The sequence below is a fragment of the Hippichthys cyanospilos genome, chromosome 5 (assembly GCF_059441005.1).
Source record: "Hippichthys cyanospilos isolate Australia breed blue-spotted pipefish chromosome 5, RoL_Hcya_1.0, whole genome shotgun sequence".
In the NCBI taxonomy this organism is placed as follows: Eukaryota; Metazoa; Chordata; class Actinopteri; order Syngnathiformes; family Syngnathidae; genus Hippichthys; species Hippichthys cyanospilos.
The window spans coordinates 11,740,559-11,764,873 of NC_142373.1; the positions used below are offsets into that span (position 1 = coordinate 11,740,559).

At 41.8% G+C, this 24,315-nt stretch overlaps 3 protein-coding genes across 3 annotated transcripts; 1 reads left to right on the plus strand and 2 right to left on the minus strand.

Annotated features, from left to right (window-relative positions):
- Positions 1 to 696: 696 nt before the first annotated feature.
- On the minus strand, positions 697 to 7,519 carry wdfy2 (WD repeat and FYVE domain containing 2). Its single transcript, XM_088415380.1, has 12 exons — positions 6,859 to 7,519; positions 6,156 to 6,223; positions 4,652 to 4,725; positions 4,509 to 4,563; positions 3,968 to 4,118; positions 3,739 to 3,851; positions 2,811 to 2,937; positions 2,164 to 2,269; positions 1,977 to 2,078; positions 1,477 to 1,607; positions 1,298 to 1,406; positions 697 to 1,209 (listed from the first exon to the last, which is right to left on the minus strand). Exons 1-12 carry the CDS (start codon positions 6,993 to 6,995, stop codon positions 1,180 to 1,182), a joined length of 1,203 nt encoding a protein of 400 aa, XP_088271506.1. The 5' UTR covers positions 6,996 to 7,519; the 3' UTR covers positions 697 to 1,179.
- A 1,163-nt stretch (positions 7,520 to 8,682) lies between these two features.
- ints6 (integrator complex subunit 6) lies at positions 8,683 to 18,780 on the plus strand. The gene is made up of 18 exons (XM_088415978.1): positions 8,683 to 9,222; positions 9,341 to 9,418; positions 10,467 to 10,616; positions 11,453 to 11,542; positions 11,663 to 11,846; positions 12,130 to 12,255; positions 12,333 to 12,484; positions 12,555 to 12,707; positions 13,440 to 13,572; positions 13,833 to 13,927; positions 14,006 to 14,116; positions 14,186 to 14,401; positions 14,553 to 14,679; positions 15,294 to 15,436; positions 15,526 to 15,709; positions 15,866 to 16,198; positions 16,279 to 16,372; positions 16,965 to 18,780. The coding sequence occupies exons 1-18, from the start codon at positions 9,112 to 9,114 to the stop codon at positions 17,056 to 17,058; spliced, it is 2,574 nt and encodes an 857-aa protein (XP_088272104.1). The 5' UTR covers positions 8,683 to 9,111; the 3' UTR covers positions 17,059 to 18,780.
- Positions 18,781 to 18,850: 70 nt separating this feature from the next.
- On the minus strand, positions 18,851 to 23,314 carry serpine3 (serpin peptidase inhibitor, clade E (nexin, plasminogen activator inhibitor type 1), member 3). The gene is made up of 9 exons (XM_088414492.1): positions 23,171 to 23,314; positions 21,914 to 22,195; positions 21,250 to 21,462; positions 20,729 to 21,016; positions 19,710 to 19,908; positions 19,539 to 19,639; positions 19,378 to 19,464; positions 19,207 to 19,290; positions 18,851 to 19,043 (listed from the first exon to the last, which is right to left on the minus strand). The coding sequence occupies exons 2-9, from the start codon at positions 22,176 to 22,178 to the stop codon at positions 18,991 to 18,993; spliced, it is 1,290 nt and encodes a 429-aa protein (XP_088270618.1). The 5' UTR covers positions 22,179 to 22,195; positions 23,171 to 23,314; the 3' UTR covers positions 18,851 to 18,990.
- Between the last annotated feature and the right edge of the window lie 1,001 nt (positions 23,315 to 24,315).

Sequence of the window (24,315 nt, forward strand, 5' to 3'; positions counted from 1 at the left end):
TTTCATGTGAGTCATTAATTAGAGTGCCTTAGAAAGGCTAATGAATACAATCTCACAGTGTATAGCCCCGTTAGCAACACATTTTTGACCACAGCAACACATATTAGTGGACAGTAATATATATAACAATACTCACAGTCATACATTTACATTTAGCCATCTTTTTCCGAAAACAACGTGAAATCCGAGACCCTCCTTTTATCGCAACGGTATTGTACTGCACACGTCATTTTTGAGCCATTTGAAGTATCTTAAAAACTGTAAATTGCACCCATTTGGGAGAGCATTACACTTAAGAGGTTAAATCATATTAAGACATGGAACACAGATGTTATTATTACTCTTAAGGGACTGTGCTTCTTAAATGCATGATCACAGTTCATTAAACAGCATGTTCACCAAAAAAAAAAAAACTGCTCTCACATACATTTTTTATTTTTAACAGTTTAGGTCACCCTCTGAAAAAAAGTCCCAAGTCATTATTGAAGTTAATTGTAACATTTAAGTCGTGGGAACTTTCCAACAATACTTAATGTATTAGTGACTGCTTCTCAATGCATTTGTAATGCAGAAATGTGAAATTGAAAAAAAAATACAAACATTTATATATATATATATATATATATATATATATATATATATATATATATATATATATATATAATGTTGAGGTGTGTTAATAATTAGGACAGAAGCTGACCGGTTTCTTAGCTTTATTTTGGTCCCCTTCACAAAATTGTAGAGAAGGACATTAACTCGCTTTGTGCAATGCACATTATAAATTTCTTGTTTGTCATTTGAAGGAATTACTGCTTTTAAAATGTGTGAAATCAAAAATATCAAAGAAGATTGTTGTATTTTCCATCTTTGGATCGTATTCCAGTGCACTAACATACAGTTTTTACACAATCAAACAATTGCACTGACATCCGATCACAGCTGATGATGATGATTCACGAGCATGTGTATTATGCTGTTAATCCATTGACACTTGAATAATAAATAATCACAAACTGTACACACCACTTTGTGTGGAGCTTCCCGTCTCCCACCAGTGAAAGGCCACCCTCCAAAGTGGCCTTCACTTCCTTCTCCGTCCTGTTAGAAGCTGACGGCTGCCGTCCCGCGGTTTGGCCTGCTGAGCTTTTTCTGGTTGGGGAGGTGGGGGGGGTGACGATGTCATGATACCACAGGCGTCATGTCCCAAAGCTGAGTAACACAAACGCATGATAATATTGCAAACTCGTTTTGTCATCCTTCGCTGCGTTCGTAAAGGTGATCTTAACTTCTGGCTTACCTTGACCACCTTGTCAGTGCCGGAGGTGAGTAAACATCCCGTGGTGGGCTCGTAGTGCAGGTAAACGATGGCGTGCTTGCTGTCGTGGAATGTGGCCGTGGGGGCGCGACTAGGGGAGGAAAGGCGAAATAGAGGTCGTATTATGATACCAGGTGACGGCAGGGGGGCGCCATACTCACTCCTCGTCTGTGATGGAGGCGTGGCAGCTGTCGCAGACGCGCACTTCAAACTCAAAGCCCATGAGCGGGATAGTGGAGCGTTTGGACGAGCACTTGCCGCACAGGGCCTGGCCGCACTTCCTGCAGTGATGCTTTAAAATAAATAAATAAATAAATAAATAAATAAAAACCTTCTTTCTTTGCTAACTTTCTATTGCTACAAGGAAAATGTATTGAAGGTCTAAACAAGACCCTTGGGGAATCCCAGCGACCAGCTCCTCTTCTTCTGACATGGTATTACAGTGGTTCTCAAACAATGATATACCAGTGTAAAACTTTTAATTAAAAAAAAAAAAAAACCTAGTAGACTTCCAATTAATGTGCTCTTAATTTGAAAATAAAACTTACTCTTCCTATTGCATTTAAAATTATTAAATTAGATTTGCTGGCACCCGTTACATATGACGCACCCCCTAAAGTGCCTTCATGTAATAGACCCTTTCCATTACATTTTTCCATACCTGGCGTAAGCCGATCTTCTTGCTGTCCCACATCTGCTTAAAGTTCCAGAAAAAAGGTTGCTCACACTTTTGACAAGAGTCACTGTCGAGCCATTCTGGAGTCTGCATAAACAAACAAATAAATCAGCAAATAAAAACCGCACACAAAGAAGCTAAAAATAGTGTGGAGTACGACAGTGACTTTTACCTCTTGTCGCGTCACGTCCATGTTCCAGATGACGATGGCGCCGTCAGCGCTACACGAGATGAGCTGGCGAGTGTGAGAGGCGTAACACAAGCCCTGCACCTTGTCGCTGTCGCACACAAGCACATTCTGTATTAGACGACAACGCACGTTGGCAATACTTACATTTAACTGTTTTGAAGCATGTTTTTGTCCATTATAATTGTTGTATAGAGATAGATATAGATGGATGGATGGAGATAGATAGATAGATAGATAGATAGATAGATAGATAGATAGATAGATAGATAGATAGATAGATAGATAGATAGATAGATAGATAGATAGATAGATAGATAGATAGATAGATAGATAGATAGATAGATAGATAGATAGATAGATAGATAGATAGATAGATAGATAGATAGATAGATAGATAGATAGATAGATAGATAGATAGATAGGATCAACTGAAAAATAATACAAAATGTGGGAAGGATCACAATACACATGAACTCATTCAGTGTCAGCCCAGTTACAATGGATCTTTGAGTTCTTTGTCATCGAACAAAGTAAAAATTGATTTTTAACGTCTGTAGTCATCAATGGCACTTAAATAGTTAAGAAGTGGAAATTGTAAAATATGACGTGAAAATGCTTGATACGCCTACTTGTGCCCTTGCAGTTCAATAGCGGTGCCTTTGCGACCTCCAATATCCCACATAATGATGGAGTGGTCGGAGCTGCCGGAGAACAGAACCCTCTGGGCTGGGTCCCAGCAAAGTGCGGTCACGTTACCTGGAAAAAAAAAAAAAGGGAGACTAGTCTTATTTCACACGGAGAGTGACACTGACCCCTGCAGGAGCACACAGGCACTACATCACACGGCCATTGCCGGAATGTGCTAACTTGGCACTTGGTTTCCCCACGCCATCCAAAAGGTCACAGTCCATGCTCCTTGTGTACACACCGTACTGAAGGAATAATACTCGGATTCATGATTCACAAACAAGGTTAGAATAGTCTTGGGAGTGCCATTTGCGTTTTATTTGGTTTTCATTTTGAGATGTGATTTGGGTTAGTTTTAATTCATTTTCAGAGTTGGGTTGTGAGCTTTTATTAAGTGTCGTTTAAGGCTGCACCAATTGAACCTGCTGGTATCTTGTCACTGTTAGCCGTGAACATTGGAGCCGCCGATAATCCCTGGCAACCGTCGGCCCCATATATCGCTGTTAGCGTAAATAAGTCTTTTTGAAGCATCCTAGATGAGCATAATGGGCAATTGAACTTGATTTCAGGATAACGTAGCGTTGTTGACGTCAGTGATGAGTCAAGTCAGCCATTAGGCGACACACTGCAGGAATCTACTTCAAAATAAAATGTACCAAATCATTGAGGTCCCTGTATTTGGGAAGGTAAAGTTCATTTTAAAGATGGCCTCTCACCGCATTGACGGCACCTTTAACTTTCAAGCAGCAGTTACCTTGATTTCTTCCCGATACTGTACACTGAATAATCAAAGTCGAGTCAGACAGAAATATGGAAGATTATTTGGCCTTGGTGGAGGTTGCGGAGTGTGTACAAAGTGTGCGTATGTACCAGTGTGGCCCTTAAAAGTGGTCACCAGGCTGCAGCTGTCTTGCTCCAGCTTCAGGATGGTCACCTGACCCGACTGATCGCCGACAAAGGCGTGTCGAGTCTCAACGTCGAATCTGACAAACGTAAATTAAGGAAAACAAAATAAAACACATAGTCACTCAATCAGTTGATCAATGAGATATTCATCAGTCAGCCAGTAGACGAGTTCGTCAATGTAGCGGAAGGATACTGCAGTCCAGACACCCAGGCCGAAGTGTGGTAAGATCCCAGCTGCTGTCCGCTCTCCGAACAGTGCCAGGTGAAAGTCTTGTCCTGGCCCGTGCTCAGCAGCCATTCCATCTCCAAGACGAACAACACCACTGTCACTCTGCCCTGGTGGGCTACAAATAGAATCAATGTCAACGATATAAAGCACAAGTACAATAACTAGAGATCGCCTGAAAGCAATTTCAGCAGTCAAGGAAGCCGATAACCAATATTTAAAGCCAATATTAATTTTGAGGAATCAACGTTTATTGCAGCAAAAAGGGATTTTTGTTGTTGTTGTTTTTATTAATAACATTTTTTTTAGTTGTTATTAATAACAACTCCATCATTAAACTTCCATTAAATTGCTTGGGATCAGATGCAGCAAATTATATCGGCCCTTAAAAAAAAAAAAAAAAAAAGGTCGACGGCAATATGGCAAAATCGGTACCAATAATCTGCTCCACCGATATTATTCGGTCTGTCCCTACACAACACACACACACACACCGTCACTCACTCACCCTGGTAGGTTTGCGTTGGAGTCATCTTGTTGTAATCCTCAGACAAGATGAACTCCTGGAAATACCGGCACATCAGAATGATTAGCTTCATTTTACACTTTAAAATTCCATCAATATTTTAAGACTATATCCTGGCTACTTACACAAACGCTTCCGGTGTCCATGCCCACCAGCAGACGCCTGGTCTCTGGGTTAAAGGTCATGCAGGAGCACGTAGCTGGACGGATAAACACAGACAATATGAGTAGGAGATTGTAAACATTGATTATTTCTTTTTATTTGGTCAGTCAGTCAGTACAAAGCTTCTCAACTTTTTTTCTGCAGTGATGTAGCTCTTTCAAATAGTTTTTCAGCCAAGTACCCCCTGCAGGAAAATTGTGATCTCTAAAGACATCTGTGTAAAACTTCACAAAATAAAAAATGTTGCGCAAAGGACTTATTACAACACAATGTTTATCAGTAACAAATACGATGTGGGGACTCGTGACCGTTTTTAACTTACAATAAACAAAGATTACTCAAGAGTACACAAGTTGTTTCCTGTTGCAATTATTAAGCTTTTAATTTGTAAACAAAAACCTACTGTTCCCGTCACCAACATCCAACATAAGAATAGCCATCAAATTTGTTTGAAAACCGCATCTAAAAGTATACATCAAAAGACCTATGAGATAGTGAGATCAGTCAGTGTATCAGGCAGAAAAAAAATCACTTAATGTGATTTCATTGAGGGAAACAAATGAAATGTTAAGGCAGCAAAATAACAATAAAATCAGTTTACTCAGTTCTACCCTTAATGAATATTTTACACGATTGTTAGTGGGTGTATTTGTAAGACGTGCACACATAATGCTGAAAGAAGGTATCATTGAGCTTCCCTCCATTGCACAAGAGCTCAGAGGTGTTGTTCCAACACGTCGGAAAATAATGCGCGGCGAGCGTCTTCAAACATGCAAGCCTACAAAACCGCACACGCGTTTGTTCTTGTTTATTTAAAAAAAAAAAATACAGTGAATGTTACATTAAGCTATATTCTCATTGAAGGGAGATATCAACTATTTCAAGTTCAAATGAAAACAGGTCAAATTTGGAGATATATCAGATTGCATCTGTTTTTTTTTGTTATTTTGGAGGGGTGGCTTTTTCTTTACTAACCCTAACAACTACCTACTAACCGTTTTGCAAAGTGTTGTGTTGTGCAATTGTGTTGTAAGATTGTGATACAGCATAATTCAAATGTTCATCTTACTCATAAAATAATGGTGGTTTTTGACGTTTCTGTTCATGAGTTGGACATGTCACTGAATTTCACTTGTGTTTTTCAGGACGTCTTTTCTTAAAAAAAAGCTCATTTCATAAAGAAAGAAATGGTTAAAAGTATTGCATTAAAAATATCTACTTACTGTTTTGAGACTTTTTTTTTTTGGTTGGGTTACAAAAGCAACAAATGTTAATTTGTTTCTCATTCTTTTACAAAAAAAGTAAAAAGTTAACCAGGATGCAAACATTCTGAGCATTCACATCAAGAGCAGCTATAAGTGAAGCAATTGAGCTCAGACTTTGCAGCTGACAATAAAACTATTTTGTACTTTGTTCACACTTATATACATCATTTTCAAAATAAAGGCAAAAGAAAAGAACACTCACATGGCATCGTGTGGTAGACACTGGGCCAATACTGTCCGCTGTCCCGCTTCATCCAAACCCGAATTGTTCTGTTCAGATTCGAAAAAAAAACAAACTTTTGCATAAAACAATAATAAGCATGTAGGAAAATAAAGGCTCACTGTAGTCATCAACACAACATAATTACAAATACAGAGGTATTTTATTACTTTTAGGCAAGATAAATTTAACTTTTGTACTGCAGTTCCCATATTTATGAATGATAACGGACAAAAACAAATAATAATTTTAGTGGTAGCTGGATTCAATTTAGGGGAGTGTTACACCCCCCAAAATGAGGGAGAAACGATCATGTCAATTGCCACAATATGAAAAAGGTAGCGATGCATTTTATGTCTCAGAAATTGCAGCAAATGTTTTAATGGTGCATTTATGGACGATTTAAATGGCTTAAAACACACATCTATGTAAATACAAACATATTGGAGGCAAATTATTTTCTCAACATAACGACTTAGCATGCTACAAACTAGCATGTTGTTAACTAGCTACTTAGAGTCCACAACACTTGACACAATTAATATTAGTCATAGAAAATATGAAAGTACGTATGCAAGTGGGTGTTGCGATTCCGGGGATCGAGGAGGGGGGGTGAGAGGAGGAGGAGGAGGGGCGTCAGTGGAGCTTCTAAGCCGAGGAGTATGCGTCTATTAGGCGGGCTCACCTGTCCTCGGACACGCTGATTACTCCGTCCTCCTTGGGGATGATGACCGCCGCGCTCACCACGTCCTGGAAGCCGTCGATCTTGCCCAGCAAACATGGCTTCCGAACCTGCGGTCGCGGTTCGATTTCGGCCGCCATGCTGCTACAGTCACGCGCAAACCCCCCCACGTCGGGAAAGCGTAAACCTTAACCTCGGATAGGAGCTCAGACGAGACTCGGGGTGTGATGGTTGGGTGTCGCGGTGCAGGTGGCACTCACTTGGCCTTGCACGACTGTCAGCCCACTTTGTGGTGACGGGTGACAAATTGTCAGCTGACACTACACGCGCATGGAGCGGCGACACCTATTTCCTGTCTTCAAAGTTAAGTTTCCGGTATAAGAAAATAAAAGCTTACCTGGGTAGTGGTTTATGAATATCCCGTTTCTATAAGCATTTAACAACAAAATATTGACTTCCTAATAAACATGTCACATTTATTCATATTACTGGTAATTGTTGTTGTGAGAACAATAATGGTAGTAGTATATTACCCCGACTCCTACCACTTGTTCCAGCACCTCTGCTACCATATTAGCGTTCCCATCACTACTACCACTTTTTGCGACTGCCACTAGTACCACTACCACTCAGACTATCTCTAGCTTTATCGCCTTCACTTCAATGAACTAAATGATTAACTTCCTAATCGTTGTACCATCACATTTTGCTCAATTAAATCAAATCGTTCTTCTTCTTTGGTCTTTTGAGCACTGGGTGCATTTTTCACAGTGATGGAAAAAACAAAGCCTCATGAAACACGTGATTTTTTTTAATCCTCTAGATGGGGATTTTAGTTTAAAAACAAAAGTTTGTGCAATGGAAATTCCCATTGCGCCTTTAAGCAAAGAGCAAAGAACAAAACAAAAAAAAATCAAAAGTGGCTCATGAGGCTTCATTTTCCCATCACTATTTTGTCACCACATACTGGACTGAAGTGTAGAATGAATGATTTAATCACAAACAAAAATAGACCAAAAATATATCATTTCTGTGTGGAAGGAGGAATCGTGAAGTGGAATTCCTGTTCACTTGAGAGTTCTCATATGCACATTGTGCAAACGTACCTTCACAACACACCATGTCAACAAGCTTTTTTAAAAAGTTTTTCCTTCCATTATCAAGACTATTTCCGTTCTCATTTTATGCGGAAGCGGTGTTTTCCAAGGATGCACGTCATTATGTAAATTGTCTATTGCATAATCGCACACGCCTGCTGCTACTGCTTGAATGTCATATGGCAAATACAGAGAAGCTCTTCGTCTTTTGCACGAAAAGTCACCCTAATCCAGACGTTTTCTGTAGTGTAAACAAAAAAGGCGTCACAAGCAGCGTGCGTCACAACTTTCTAAGTAAAAGCTGCCGCTGGAGCTCTCTATGCATTTTCGCACATGTTGAGTGGAGAGAAAAAAAGCGTTGTCTTTTCCGAGCTGCAAGGCGTGTGTCTGACGATGCGTGCATGTCACTCCCTCAAAATCTTTTAGTTGACTGAGATTTAAAAGCGTCACAACTAGTGGTTAAGTGTGTACCGGAGAGTTGAAATAACGACGTGGTATACATATGATATGTTAACCACAAGGCTCAATGTGCTGTACCGTTAAAACGTCGCTTGTTTAGTGACGCATTGTACACAAGACGTTTCTGTGCATTCTTGTCCCTGAGCCAAGTGAGCATGCGCAGAGCGATCTGGAAGAGTTTGACCTTATTTGGATATGGTAATTAGGCAGATCAGCATAGCCAATCAGAGCGCGATGTGAGATGCACGTGACGTTAAAGAGGCGGGGCCAAGCAACCAAGCTGCCAGTAAAACTGCCAGAAGCCGCTCGGCACAGTCAGTGTAGAGAAGCAGGGACCTTCAGTGAGGGGGAACTTTGTTTCTATGAAACTTAGGACTATTCGCAAAATATTGTAAAAATTGCCAAAACCCCTCGTGAATCCATGGGGTACCCCTAGGGTGGGAGGTTTTTAGCTAAGTTCGCCCGGCGGGGGGCATCGCCACTCACTCTTCTGACACTTTTTTTTGTGTGGTGGAAAGAATGTGTGAGACAGACAGTTAGCCGGCTAGCTAGTTAGCAGCTAGCTAGCTAGCCGAGGAGGTGACACGGGCGGCAAGCAGCAGGAGAGAACAAAAGATTTTTATTTGGATTTTTTTGGGTGACCTTTTTAGTTGTGTACTGACACCCAAGTCCATGCAGAACGTGTTGTTAGCACCACAAAATGCCCGTTTTACTTTTCCTGGTAGACACGTCCGCGTCCATGAACCAGCGCAGCCATCTGGGCACTACCTATCTGGACATAGCAAAAGGCGCTGTTGAGACTTTTATGAAGGTACTGTACTGGCGGGACATATCCCGCTCGGCTCGGGTGACAATTTTTTTTTTCCTATCTCAACCTGTCAAAAAAAAGTCCAACTTTCGGGTCTAAATAATTTCTACTATCTCCACAGCTCCGAGGGAGAGATCCGGCGAGCCGAGGGGACCGGTACATGTTGGTAAATTATGAAGACATTCCGTTCGGGATCAAGGTAGAGTTCATGTTCGGCTCATGACGGCTTTTCACTGGCCCAGACTGATCGTGATCGTGGTGATGAGTGTCCCCCTCCTTCTCAAGGCAGGCTGAGTGTGTTGCAAGCTACAAAAAAAAAAAAAAACAGTCCTCAACTCAGGAGGAAGCTCTCTGTCCATGCCCCCTTTAAAACATGGCCGACATTTTGTACAGAGCAGCGAGGAACTCTGGGAGTTATTTTTACAGACACATCCTCAGGAGGGAGGGGGCACTCATTCACACAACATTACTTTTAACTACTTATAGTATTACTATTACCACAATACACCTAAAATGACCATTAATAATACTGAAACCAATTCCAATAGTGTTTCTTTTTTTACAACTGTTACCATCCCAATACTAGTAATACTATAACAATAACAGTAACCGCTTCTTCTACCAGCTCTACTGCCATCACTATTATTACTATTGCTACTACCGCCACTTCCACAACTATTACTGTCCTAATCCCACCACTACTACAAACACTATTATGTGTAAATACTACCACTGCTTCTACTACTATTGCTATCACACCTAACTAGAAGCACTTGAGCTTAAATGAGAATAATAATACAACACTACCACAATACTATTGCTAGTTCTGCTACTACCTCTACCACACTTATCCAGTAACTGCTGCAATGACTACTTCTAAGTACTATTACCACTACTAGTGCTATAAATTCCACCACCACCAAGTTTATTACTATAACCCATTATATTCCATGACTAAGATTTCTATATATATATACTAAGATATATATATATATATATATATATATATATATATATATATATATATATATATATATATATCATGTTTGTCAGCTACATTGGCATGCACAAAATGAACCTGCTTTGTAGAGCTCATTAAAATTAATGCATCTGGAAATGTAAACTGTCGCTTCAGAAGAAAGTCAGAAGGAACTATGGTAAAAATGTGGTCGACTGTGTTTGAATTTGTAATGAACGTGTCGGTATCCTGAGGTGTTTTTTTTTTTTTTTTTTCCTCCTCCGTGAAGGCGGGATGGAAAGAGAGCCACGCCACGTTCATGACTGAGCTGAGGAACCTGCAGGCCACAGGGCTCACAACTGTGGGCCAGTCACTGAGGACTGCCTTTGACCTGCTCAATCTCAATAGACTAGTGACTGGCATTGACAACTACGGGCAGGTAGGTGGCGCCCAAGAGCCACAAGTCCCTAAAACACACAAACTCCTGCCCCTTGCCCCCAGTCTTCCAAGCATCAACCACCTGCATACTGTGACAAACACACCCTCATGCGCTATGTCGAATGACTCCAATGTCTTGCATAACAGATAAGACCCCCCTCCCCACTTTGCTATTTTTAAAATATGTAGACATCTGTCCTTGATTTAATATTCATATAGATAGGTTTAATCCCAACTTGTTCATGATAGAGAAGTGGTTGTTATGATTGTTAACAACCTTCATGTACTTTGTTATTGTATTAGCCACAAAAACGACCTGCTGCTTAGCAGCAGCAAAACGCCAATTTAAATCACTTCAACTCATCATTAGTGTAAGACAATATTCACGTCACATGACCAAACAGTTGAGCCGTGCTTTGTTGTTACTTGAGGCCTGATCCACTGTGATGTTAATCTTAAGTCGATAGCAAGTACAAGGCAAAGAGCCTGCTTCCAGAGATGGATCAAACTGGGTGAATTTTGCTGCTTAATTCATATTCCGCAAACGCAATAATAATCAAAATGCTGTGTTTACGCTAGTGAGTATATGTCAGTGGTGCAGCACAAAATATGAATTCAAAGTACTGTACTGTATGCTTGTACTGTATCTTGTTTTATAAAAATGAAAATGACAGAAAAGCTACATTTGTAGTAACATTTTTTAATGCTGTATTTTCTAACTGAACACTATTGTTAAGGAAACGTATATTAGGTGTTTCATGCCATTCAGAAAAAACTTTACACAAACATTGTACTTTCACTTGTACTGTAAATTCTTTGGTTTCTTTGTTTTGATAGGGAAGAAACCCTTTCTTTCTGGAGCCTGCTATCATTATTGCCATCACCGATGGAAACAAGCTGACCACCAGTGCAGGTGTCCAAGATGAGGTCAGTGTTGATAACAAAACTGTAAATTAAAAGTCAACATTTTTGATATAAAAGGCTCAATTTTCATACAGAACATCTGAGAATTATTCACAGTGCTTCACAAAAAAATAAATGTTTCAGCTCCATCTCCCCCTGACAACCCCCCTTCCGGGCAGCGAACTGACCAAGGAGCCCTTCCGTTGGGACCAGCGTCTGTTCGCGCTTGTGCTGCGCATTCCCGGCCATGCATCGGTGGAGCCGGAACCGGTTGGAGGCGTCCCATCCGACGACTCGCCCATCACGCCTATGTGTGAAGTCACCGGCGGTAGGCAAACGTCAATCCTGTGATTCCAGTCGAAGCATGATTGACTCTGCTTGTAATAGAAATGCTTCAAGTAAAAGCAAGTCATTCCAGTCACTCAATGCTTTTAGAGTACGACTTTGACTTGTGACGTTCAACTTCTGTTTGTTTTGAAAACAATTGTTTAACCCAAAAGCTGGCGTGTCAAACCAAAGCTGCTGATACACCACTACATTGGGAAGTTGGACTAAAAATAGGAACTTGTACGTGTTTCCTGAATCCCAATTGTGATTGTTTATTTTTCCAGGGCGTTCATACAGCGTTTTCTCCCAGCGCATGCTAAATCAGTGCCTGGAGTCTCTGGTCCAGAAAATCCAGAGCGGCGTGGTCATTAACTTCGAGAAGACCGGGCCTGACCCACCCCCGTCGGACGGTGAGTCTCGTCTGCGCATACCCCACTGTAATAAACGTATCTTACGCAACGCCGTTTTTCGTGTGGTGATGGTCCAGATGCTCCTCCCGAGTCATTAAAACCTGGCCCGCAGCCATGGCATTGCTGCCATAAGCTCATCTACGTCAGGCCCAATCCCAAAACTGGAGTTCCCATCGGACACTGGCCCGTACCCGAGGCCTTCTGGCCGGACCAGAACTCGCCCACGCTGGTAAGAACCATCTAACCTCAAAATTCTATCTATTTCATGTTTAATTATTCATTTGGCATCTGTTGCCAAGCCACCCCGCTCGGCCCACCCGCACGTTCGCTTCTCCTGCCTTGACGCAGAACCCATGGTAATCGACAAGGTCCCATTCGACAAGTATGAGCTGGAGCCCTCGCCGCTCACCCAGTACATCCTCGAGAGGAAGTCGCCACACACCTGCTGGCAGGTACAACGCCCATAGAATCCTTTGATTATGACTTGAAAATCTTTGCATGGAAGCTTCGCAGTACTGAGCATGTTGCCAATGAGAAAAGCTTCTCCAATAGACAAGCAATGGTCAACGTTTGTGGTCATTTCATACTTGTTCACTGCTGACCACAACAGCATATTGACACAGTAAAACACCAATTAAGCCAGTCAACCTAGCATCTACTCCTGCACTCACCAGACCAGACACACCCATTTGCACATTCAACACATAGTACAGTTGAATAGGAGAATGCTGACCCCAAGTGGCTGAAAGCAATATTTGAATTTGCACACATTACAGACGCTCCTCTACGTGCACATTTTTTTCAGGCTGAAAACTGTCCTTGGGATGATCAAGACCGATTATTGACTCCTTAGTTGTTTTTTACTTATACTAACAAATTACAAACAAATGCAATTAACAAACGGCCGTCTGTAACGTAACTCATTTGTTCTTTTGTTGCGGACCCCATTTATTATATTATATTTAATATTGATAACTATTTTTATATGATTAATTGATGGGATAATCAGTGGAGCAATTGCCCCTTAAAATATGTAATAGCTGCAAGTAGATGAAATGGCAGTGGCATGCGAGGAGCAGTTTTAGTAACACGTCACCTGTCTACCGGTCACAATAATAGTCTTTGAGATCAATTTCATGTGTCAAAGCAAGATCCCATTTGATTTTTGTTTAATTGCTTCTCAGGTGTTTGTATGCAACAGTGCCAAATACAGTGATCTAGGCCAGCCCTTTGGCTACCTGAAGGCCAGCACGGCGCTCAACTGCGTTAACCTGTTTGTCATGCCCTACAACTACCCTGTACTCTTGCCTCTTCTGGGTGAGTTTTCCACTCGACTTGTGTATCCAGAATAGCACATGTTCCCCGGGGAATTCCTAGCTAGCACATAGTCACTCGTGTGAGCTTCCTTTGGCTTCACATGCAAAGGGACAGTCTTAATTTGTTTTCAATTTAGGAGAAAATACATTGGATAGTGATAGTGACTCCTTTGCAAATGTTGAAAAATGATGAAGAAAGATGTGAATGATAAAACCTGATGCAAAGAAACATTCTAAATAGCTTTGTGGTTTTAACCATAGACGACCTCATCAAAGTGCACAAGTTCAAGCCCACCCTCAAATGGCGGCAGTCCTTTGAGAACTACTTGAAGACCATGCCACCGTATTACATTGGGGTACCTGAAAAACTAATTTTTGCCTTTTCATAGATTAGCTTTTTGGTTGTCTACTAACTTTTCTTTCTGTTTTTACAGTCCCTGAGGAAGGCTTTGAGGATCATGGGAGCTCCTAACCTTCTGGCGGAGAACATGGAGTATGGCCTGAGCTACAGTGTGGTCTCCTACCTCAAAAAGCTAAGCCAGCAGGTCAGATTTAAATAGACTTATGTTACGGTGTGGTCTCATTTCTGCTGGCATAACACAGTTTACTTTCAGACAAAAATGGAATACGACCGCCTGATCGCTTCCATCGGGAAGAAGGCACTGCCTGAGTCAGGCATCAAGGTACGGTGGCGGGGCAGTGGGATCTCGCTGGCCCAGCGCAGGGACTTCATCCAGCAGCTACAGAGTCTCTCAGGCGATGCCCCAGCCCCACCCCTGGAGCTTAACCCCAAAGAGTTCCAAGGCTTTCACTTGGCGCTCCTCAACAAGGTTCGTTCTGTTTTTTAGGTCACTTTATCAAATACACAAGTTATTTATTGTTCATATGTATTATTCAAACCTAATGGCTCTGTTTATAAACTGCTTTATAGCCAGCATTTTTTTGGCTTCACTGATTTCAAATGTCGGATGTCGCCCTCAGAGCCTAAAGCCCCAGAGCTTCCGGAACCCTTACGACATTCCACGCAGTCATTTGCTTGACCAGCTCAGCCGCATGAGGAGAAACCTTCTCAACACTACAGTCTGCACCCTGCGAGGCTATGATGCTGGTATAGTAGGATTCCATTAGGTACCACGAGTGTGGATCCCAGATGTATAAATATTAAATAATATATAACAATATATAGCTCAATACATCTGATTTAAATATGCTACAATAAATCCATCAAGTGTATTAAACATGAATATTACATAGTCAACTCATTCATTGACCGATATAATCTCTTAAAAGCGACAAAAGTGTTTTTTTGGTTTTTTTTTTTTGTTTTTTTAAACAAGCAGGTGGGCAATTCCAATCCTTTAGGGCCGATGTCCTGCATCTTTTCCAGTTTTCTCTCTCAAACACCTGATTCAAATGATTCGACTCATTTTCAAGCTTCTGTAGAGCTTGTTGATGAGCTAAACATTTCAATCAGGTATGTTGTGGAGAGAAAACTGGAAAACACGCCGGACCTCGCGGACCACTCCTGCCTTACAACATGTTAAGACAAATATATTGGCTTTCAAAACATAAAATAAGTAAAAACAAAATCTGCCATTTTTTTTCCATGTTTCTCTCATATATAGATTTAATTACTAATGGACAAAGAAAAAGCAGTCAAGTATTCCTACTGCAATTCCTATTTGTATTAAATATAATGTCGGTATTTAATCTTCTACACAGATCAGCAACATAGCGTTCCCATTGCTCAGATGGGCAACTACCAGGACTTCTTAAAAGCCGCTCCTCAGCCCCTTCGAGACGCCGACCCCGAGCAGCCCAAGCGCCTTCACACCTTTGGCAACCCCTTCAAGCTGGATAAGAAGGTTCTTCCGTCAATCCCGTGTCCAAAACCTAGACCAGTTTGTCAACTTGTAAATTTTCTAAGCAGTCTTCCTCGTCTCTTTTCTTCCAGGGCATGATGATCGACGAGGCTGACGAATTTGTGACGAGCCCTCAGAACAAAGGGAAAAGGCCCGCCGAAAGCAATATGACGGGTGGAGGACCAAAGAGAAGGCGCTGTATGTCGCCTCTGCTGCGCCTTGGCCGGGCATACACGCCCCCCATTACCCCTCCAGCCAGCCCTCGACTCGTCTCAGGTGAGAGCACTTACCTAAGTAATCATGTAACTCAGCAATAGTTGAAATTACAATCAAATGTATGTTTTTCCAAACTCTAGCCCTAATTCGCTCAAAGTCCTAATTTTGCTTCATTGTTAATTTAGCCATTTCTGACACATTTCAAAATCGTTCCAGATGTGGGCGAGAGTGACGGAGAAGCAGACTTGATCATCAACCACCTCAATCAGAACCACTGCACCGACCCAAGCTCCGACTCGGACGACTTGGATGCAGCCGAACCTCAGGAAAACCACTCTGACCCGCAGCTTGGCCACCACCGGGACAGCGAGAAAGAGAACGGTCAGCTGGGTGAGGAAGTGGAAGAGACTGACGTGATCCTGGTTGGGGAGATGCCTCCCCGCTATTTGTCCCCCACCGCTCTGAAGAAGCACATCCAAATTGAGACCACCAAAGTCAACAATGAGCTCAGGGGGCTCATCACCAAGGAGATCAGGAAACCTGGCAGACGTATGCGACTCGAGGATAATTATTTTTTTATGATTTCTTTTGCGTTAAGTTCCTCATGAATAATCATTGCTTCTTTCCAGACTATGAGAAGATCTTCTACTTCCTGAAGCAGATCCAAGGCACCCTTGATACCCGACTTATCTTTCTCCAAAACATCATCAAAGAGGCAGCCAGGTACGTTTTTGTGTTTTATTAATTGTAATACAGAGGTACTTTGACTCATGAGTTGTTTTTTTTTGTTTGTTTTGTTTTGTTTTTTTAACTCAATATTTTTTGTCCTTTTTTGTAAGTTAAAAGCAAGCTTTGTCTCACCAATGTACTCCATGGTACATTTAGTGCCCTGGAAACGTTTTTTTTGTACCATTGGCCTGACTGACACCTTTGATCACTGAGATCCCTTTCATTCGGTGGAAGCTCACCATAGACCATGGCATGTAATGTAAGATGTTATTCCAGAAGTGTCAGGAAAAGCCCCTTAAAAAACTTCATTTGGGGTCAACTCATTCACTGCCGGTGACGCTTGTAGTCATCAAACATCCATTTTACCAGGCAGGCAGTGAACAATTGAATTATATTAGTGCCTGGCCATCTAAAATTATTTTTTACAGCTATAGCCAACAGCCATAGCTCCAATTTAAGAGGGTGTGCATGCTTATGCAATTACTTTTTAAAAATTATTATTAACATCCCATGTCTTATTTTTTTATTGTGTTTAACAAAGGCTATTATTTTCATTGTAATCTGTTTTTTTTTCCCTCATGTGAAGGTTCAAGAAACGCGTTCTGATAGAGCAGCTGGAGAATTTGCTGGAGGAGATCCACAGCAGGTCCAACAACACAAACCACGTGGATGCACTCTGACCGCTGCCTTTCCTAACGCATTAGAACTTCTAACCAGCCCACTAACGAAGAGGACTTCTATTTTTGAGTCATCACATGCACAAGAGAGATGTGCGGGCTTTCAGCAAGGATGACGTGAGTACTTCTCACTGTTCTGCAATGACGGGTGTGATGACTTCTCGCAATATTTTGGTCCATTAGAACAAATGGGTCGTGGTTTCTGTGAAACTCAAGTCGCTCGGTCATCGCCCATGCCTATCCAGAACTTACAGAGCACTCGACTGCTCGAACAATTTTTTTTTTTTTTTTTTTTTTAAAGCGGCACTTTGAGATTTTCATCCAAATCTGACTCTGCAAGAATACAAGCACTCCTTGTTAATGTTCCGAGACAAAGAGCTTCTCCGGTCAGCCAAGCGACTTTTGGGTCAGTTGCTTACTAATGATCAACAAACTAATTGGCCATCACTACTGAACAAAGGTAACTGATGTGTTGCAAGACTAATGGTCAACTGACTGGTGACTAAAGGCAAATTAATATCCCATATGCAGAGATTGATAAGACCAGCTGGCAGGCACCTGTTGGGCTAGTTGCTTACAACTAATTTGCTATCGATGTTGAACAAAGATAACTAATGTGTTGCAAGGCTGATGATCAACCGACTGGGGACTGACTGTTGACCAAAGGGCAAATAATAACCCATATGCAAAGGGACAAAGTCAGACCAATTATCAGTTAATTGGCGACAGATAAGCAACAGACAGGCGGACTGATGGTTAACTGATGGTAACCGATAGCAAGGAAGCATCTGGTAACTGATATCTGACAAGGCGTTGACTTTTGAGGAACGGACAAGTTGAGCGATGGTAACTTAAAGTCTTACAAGCTACTGACGTGATGTCTTAGACGGATGGTAACCTATGGCTGGCTGGAGACTTTTTCTTGACCTGTTGGTTGACCAACAAGCAACCAAAGAGCAAATGGGCTGGCAAATGAAGTGGAACCTTTAGGGGACTGAAAGATTGACTGTTGAATGACTAAGACTAATGACTAAGTGACCGGTGACCAATTTGTGGGAGACTGGTGTCCAACGGACAACCTAAGAGCAAACAATTGTTTCATGACCGATTTATGTTATGCGTGTCATCCGGCGAGCAGAAACAAAGAAATCGATTTTATTGGTCAGTGGTAGATTAACAAGGAGAAAAAGCTCAGGAAGTGAATTTATGTGCACTTGTGTACAATTGCAGATTTTATTTAATGTCATTGAAAAGAGAGCCTGGTTGTCTGTGATTTTCTTCGAGCAGACTCTGAAATCTCCAAACCACGCAAACATGAGTGTAGGATTTCTTTGGACTGTGCCGAACGCTCCACACCATGCCAGCTTAAGTTGATTTGTCATTTCTTTGGGTGGGTTCTAAAATTTGCAACCAAGAAAACATAGCCCATTTTGGGATTTCTTTTGGCGGGCTCTGTAATCTCTAAAACCACACAAAAACCTGACTTGCTTTCCAACTGGGACCAAAATCTGCCATAGTTTATTTGTTTGTTTGTGAGCAGGCTACCAAAAGAGTATTTTGTATACACTGTAAAGCTGTACATAACTCTAGAGTAATATTTAAAAGATGATGTTGTGGTGGACAAAATAATAATGGCCTTTTTGTAAGTATTTCCATGAATAAAAGTCTCTATTTTACACTGTGAACGGCCACCGTCTTAATAAAGTCTCGCTAAAGACATGTGAACCTTGCTGTCTCTCTGTGTCAGTTTGGAAAAAAATAAATAGGGAGTCACAAAGGAAACAATAGGCATAGCAAGTGTAAAAAAATGTAATAAAATTTTATTTACACATTTACAAAAATATTGTCCCTCTTCCGGATTGCCTGCAAATAAATATTATGTGTGTGTGCGCGCTTGCTCACATGTATGTATGCGTGTGTCGCGGTATAAACATCTCAAAGCAATTGCTCGGCTGGGTTCATCACTCTGCCCATGAACAAAATGGATCCTGTTGAAAAATACACAAAATTGTCTGAATGTCTCAAATGCATGCGTATTGTGTGTGTAATATATACACACCCAATTTTGGGATTATGATAAAATTGGGCACGGCAACATAAGTGCTGATGCTAGCAAATGAGCTAAGCGCAAAAAAAAAAAATCAAAATTACCTGTTTTAATATGTCTCAGTAGAAATAGGAAAGGCCGGTCTGCCTTGAAGACGGGAGAGCGGGACCGTTTTAACAGCACCATAGCTGGAACGTGACAAGACAAACTGTTGAAGTGATCTGGCAAATTGTGGAAATAACCATAACTGCCAATGCCATGGCGTCATCACTTACCCGTAGTTGCGGCCGCCTTGGTTCCTTCCTCCGTGACTTCGATAGTGACGTCATGGAAGGCATCCGACACGTACAGTGAGTCCTCAGCTGCACACGCAAACTCAGCTTTTTGGAACCGCTATCAGACATGTAGTTTTTCCACATAGCCTGAGCGCACAGACCTGAAATCCCTGAAAAGTCAGCATTCGATGGGTTGAAAGCGTCTCCGATTCCCATGGCAGGAAGCATGGACCTCAAATTCAACTTATTGTGCATCTTGAACCTAAACAAGCACAAATTATGACAACCAGGAAAAAGGTTTGTAATGATGACGATGCCCTGCAATTGGTCACCTAGGTAGGAAGACATCCATCTTGGTCCTGCGCAGGCCGGCCTCCCAAGAAGCGACTTGACGAAAACTTAGCTGAGCCTCCAGGGAGGCCAAGGGGGTCTTGCGGTCCGAAGGGAGGACCACCTGGAGGCTCAGGGACAGACCAGAGTAGGGCAGATCCAGTACTGAGTACCTTTGGTTTGATGGTGTTAGGAACTGACCTGAATAGGAACATCAACATTTTGATTTTTAGAGCCTCATGGCTAATCAAGCATATTTACTATATGTGTACTAAACCACCTCTGTGTGTACTATATTACCTGCAGGCTAACACCTAGCACAAGGGTCACCAACCTTTTTGAAAGTGAGAGTTTCTTCTTTGATACCGACAAATATGAAGGGCACCCGTTTATGTGAAGATACCGATCATGTTAATGATTTCTATCAATAATTAAGGAACAGCTGTAGTAAATGAGTAACTCAAGTGAAATATGTTATGTACATGTAATGGGCACCACGTTAGGTCAAGGGTGCTAGTTTTTAGCATGGATATGCTGCATATCCATGCTAAAAACTAGCACCCTTGACCTAACAAATACAGTCTCCAATAACTAAAACCACCAGGTTTGCAACTGCACTGTTAAGGTTAAATAATAAGTAGCAATACGAGACTACTGATTTGTATCACCAGGCTAACAAAAAGAAATAGAATAACAACTGCCATCTTTGAGTTGAAAAGTAGAATCATCAAGTCAGCAGTCAGTATCTACACAGGATAACAATTATCATTTGTAGATCAACAAGTAGAATGCACATGCTAATAAATCTCGACTAATGTTAACGGTAGTGTCTGAGATAACTAAGTTGTACAGTGGTACCGTATGAAATTAATTCCTTTCGGAAGTAATTTGTAACCTGAATTTTTGTAATTAGAGATGTTTGTAAGTGAGGTACCAATTTGTGAACAAATAATTGATATTCTTGGAGAAATCACAAACATCCTTAAGCTAACAACTAGCATCGACAGCACGATTATCTTACCAAAGCGTACTTCGGTGGCCTGGTGCATCATGGGTACTTTGACCGTGCTGCCATCCAAGTGCAGAAAGTGAAGGTTGTGTGTGTTGACAGCGTGGAACTGCTTTTGCCACGTGCCCCTGAATGCAACTGTGCTCAGCAACGCCATCTGCTGGCCGGATGGCCAGGTGGACGAAGATGCCGATAATGATGGCGACGATAACGATGCCGAGGCCTCAGCTTGTTGAACCTCACCAGACCCTGAAAGGTCGCCGCTGCTGCTTCCAGCCTGTAGGGGGAGCCATGCCTCATCTGGACACAGGGAACCATACAGTACTCAATATGTTACTATGACAACCAAAGGATGCTCATTGGTAGCCCTAGGGTGCTAACCTGTTAGCCTGGCGATGCTTTTTCTTAGCATTACAGTTCTAGTTTTTAACATGGCAATTTTTCTCGGCCGTGCTACCGTTTAGCTGAAAAACGCTATTTGCTTCCATGTGTATGCTACTTGTTTGTGTGTGGATGCTAATGGTTAGCCTTACCGCTGAGAGAGTTGTTCTGCTGCTGGTGATCTCTCATCACGCTGACGTCAGCCCAGGTTTCAGCGTTACGCGTGAATCCGACGGCTAGTTTAATGCTGCTCTGTACCAATAGGGCGCATGTCTGCTGTAGCCACGCCTCTTTCGATCCCATTGGACCGCTGCTGTTGTTCACCTCCGACTGCCACTGCAGTAGCAGGTCTCGCACGTGAGCATCTGTGAACAAACGCGGTTTGGAAAATTCAGCCCCAAAGCCAGTATCATGTGGCAACATGAAATTTGGTAGGCAGGAGTAGACCCACAAAAATTCCTCAAAAATCTATTGCCAACAGTCAGCTGGGATAGGCACCAGCGACCCTTGTGAAGATAAGCGGCTCTAAAAAAATGGCGGGATGGATGATTGCCCCCGTATTCAACAAACGTTGAAGCTAATTTACGAAACATTTCGGTCGTAGTCATTACAAGCGTGACGTTAGACTTTGTCGCTTAGAAGCTCCGGCCCTGCTCGTAATTAACCGCGGCGACCTCTTAACCCGGCGGTTTTCAAGCAGGCGTATGCGTAATGAGATTAGCGGTGCGGTGCGTGGAGGCGGGTATCACAGCTCCGGACCCTCCTCGGGCGAGCCGCAACCCCGCCTGGTACCAACGGCGCTGGCCCGCGCCGTACCGTTGATGTCGTAGCCCAGGCCGGCTTCCAGCTGGGCTCTGGTGTTGCCCCGGGCGCCGAGCTGCAGTAGGCCCAGGGCTGACGCCACGCCGGACGGCGACACCACCAGGTTGGCATCGGCGCGGCCCTCGGTCACGGCGCGGTACAACGCCATGGCGAAGCTGCCTTGCCGATGCCTCAGGCTGGCCTGCAGGCTGCCGGTGCCCCTGGCCGGGGACGCCAGGAAAAGTAGAGCCAAGATGGCGGACGCAGGAAGGCAACACATCTCAATGTTTAATGGTTCTGGAAAAAGACAGCAAGTGTTTACTATTTCCATTCCACATGAGCAAAAGTATTAGGTCAGATCATGTAAGGACTTTGCTTTGGTTAGTTGAGGCTTTCTGCATCTTTTTGTTGTTTTCGTCCTAAATCTTTTCATCAATGAAGAAATGTAAATATTATTGCATGCTCTCTAAATGTGTAAAAAATAAATCTTAAATATGTACGTGACACAGAAATAGTGGTGTAACAAGACGTAATGTGACTCAGTGTTTTGGGAGAATCATCAGGTATCACAACTTGCATGCTCATAGTGACAATCTTGAAAATCATCAATTTCCTCATAATATAAAACAGCAAAATTAGCCATGTAATATGTATATTTTTGCATATGCAGTAGTTAATCATTTTCCACTGCAGCTGGACATACAATAATATTTCTATCTTATTTATATTTATTTATAATATTTATAATAAACCTATAGTGTTAAATAATTCATATGCAATAATCAATTATTGTCATACAGTACCTTGACATCCAATATATTGTAATTCTCGTTTTCATTGTATTTCGTTCCTTTTGAATTTTTATACTTCTCTCAGTATCACTAATGGGAAAATATCAAATATTGTCATAATGGTCATCTTTTTATAAAACATTTAATGTAATATAAGCAAATATGTAAAAAGTCATTAAAATTATATTTGGTATCGTCATATTTTTGTTAAACGTATTCACATTTCATTGGCATTTATGTTTTATGATTGACAAAACCTATACGATGTGTTATTGGTATTTTATTCCAAAAAATGAACAATCGTACGAAGTATTTGTAATGATCATCTAAAACAATAACAAAACTCTTTAGAAAGTACAGTGTTGCTAATAAAATAGTGGCATATACATATTTCCCTTAATGATTCTCATCATGCCCATCATAGCGCACATTATTTTATGCATGAAGTAAAACACAAAATGTGGTTGAATGAAATAAATACCTGTGAGTGTTGGGATGCTTCCTGCTTGCAGTCGTTCGCTGTTTCCTGCGCAGTCATGAGACCACTTAAAAGGGGGGACCCTCGGCTCCGAGCTGCTGCTACCGCCGCCGGCGGAGGCGGCGACGTCCGTACCACCAACTTCCGTACCAGCCGCCCACCCGCCGGCTGGGGGTGCGCACCATCCTCCGGGGCCGCAAGGAGCCGCCGGGTGGGTGGGGCCGAACGGGAAGACGCCCGCCCACCCCAACTTGCCACATGTAAGGACGCACGTGCACACACACACACACACACATTTTAAAACATACCGGATACAACCAAACATACAGTTTCATGAACATTATCAAAGGCATCAAAGACACTTGAGGCTATAGTCAACCCGATGCATTTACATAAGCATCAAGGACACTTAAGTTGTCATAAACATCAAAGACAATGAGCTAGCAATAACCCAGATATATGCTTTCAGACACATAAGTCTTGAAACCAGTATCTGCTTTTGATATCAAAGACACTTAAACCGAACCAAAATCCTCAGTGTCATGTTTTAAGCAATATCAAGAACGCTTGAGTTGACATGTTTTAATCAACGTTAATCTTCAGTAAACCTAACATACATATTTACAAAAAAAAACAAAAAACAGCTGCTTAAGGAAGCCTAACATTTTCATGAACATCAAAGACGAAGGTTCTTAGTGTGTGCTTAACGCGTGAATGTTCCGGTACTAAATGAACATCCGTGTGTTGTTTTACAAACAACAAAAACACATCATCCTCAATGAACCTACTACTGAATGTCATTTCATCAACATCAAAGACACGTAAATCTTTACCCAACTTAATACACTTTAATCCTCTGTGAATGTATCATATTTTCTGAAATATCAAGAACACTTCAGTTAAGTTTTTGTCAACATTAAAGTCTTCAGTAAACCCAACAAATCATCAAAACCACTTGAGTCAACATTTCATGAACATCAAAGACTAAGATTCTCAATCAGGAAAATTTGTGTTTAACACAAGCATGCTCCAGTCCTAAATGTCCCCGCATGTTTCACAAACAACAAAACACAACCCTCAGGGAACACTGTTCTTTCATAAACATCAAAAACACTTAAATCTTGACAAATAAAATATTCTCATGAGCA

What these genes read in the sequence shown, in the direction of transcription:
- serpine3 (XM_088414492.1), bottom strand. Translation starts at nt 22,178, where the DNA reads ATGTGTTGCCTTCCTGCGTCCGCCATCTTGGCTCTACTTTTCCTGGCG. An exon ending in ATGGATGTCTTCCTACCTAG is followed by an intron (nt 19,640 to 19,709) that starts GTGACCAATTGC and finishes GTGCTTGTTTAG; the next exon opens with GTTCAAGATGCACAATAAGT. An exon ending in CAAGGCGGCCGCAACTACGG is followed by an intron (nt 19,291 to 19,377) that starts GTAAGTGATGAC and finishes GTCACGTTCCAG; the next exon opens with CTATGGTGCTGTTAAAACGG.
- wdfy2 (XM_088415380.1), bottom strand. Translation starts at nt 6,995, where the DNA reads ATGGCGGCCGAAATCGAACCGCGACCGCAGGTTCGGAAGCCATGTTTG. An exon ending in TCCAACGCAAACCTACCAGG is followed by an intron (nt 4,119 to 4,508) that starts GTGAGTGAGTGA and finishes TTCTATTTGTAG; the next exon opens with CCCACCAGGGCAGAGTGACA. An exon ending in GCCTCCATCACAGACGAGGA is followed by an intron (nt 1,407 to 1,476) that starts GTGAGTATGGCG and finishes TTCCTCCCCTAG; the next exon opens with TCGCGCCCCCACGGCCACAT.
- ints6 (XM_088415978.1), top strand. Translation starts at nt 9,112, where the DNA reads ATGCCCGTTTTACTTTTCCTGGTAGACACGTCCGCGTCCATGAACCAG. An exon ending in GTGCAGGTGTCCAAGATGAG is followed by an intron (nt 11,543 to 11,662) that starts GTCAGTGTTGAT and finishes TAAATGTTTCAG; the next exon opens with CTCCATCTCCCCCTGACAAC. An exon ending in CGCCACACACCTGCTGGCAG is followed by an intron (nt 12,708 to 13,439) that starts GTACAACGCCCA and finishes ATTGCTTCTCAG; the next exon opens with GTGTTTGTATGCAACAGTGC.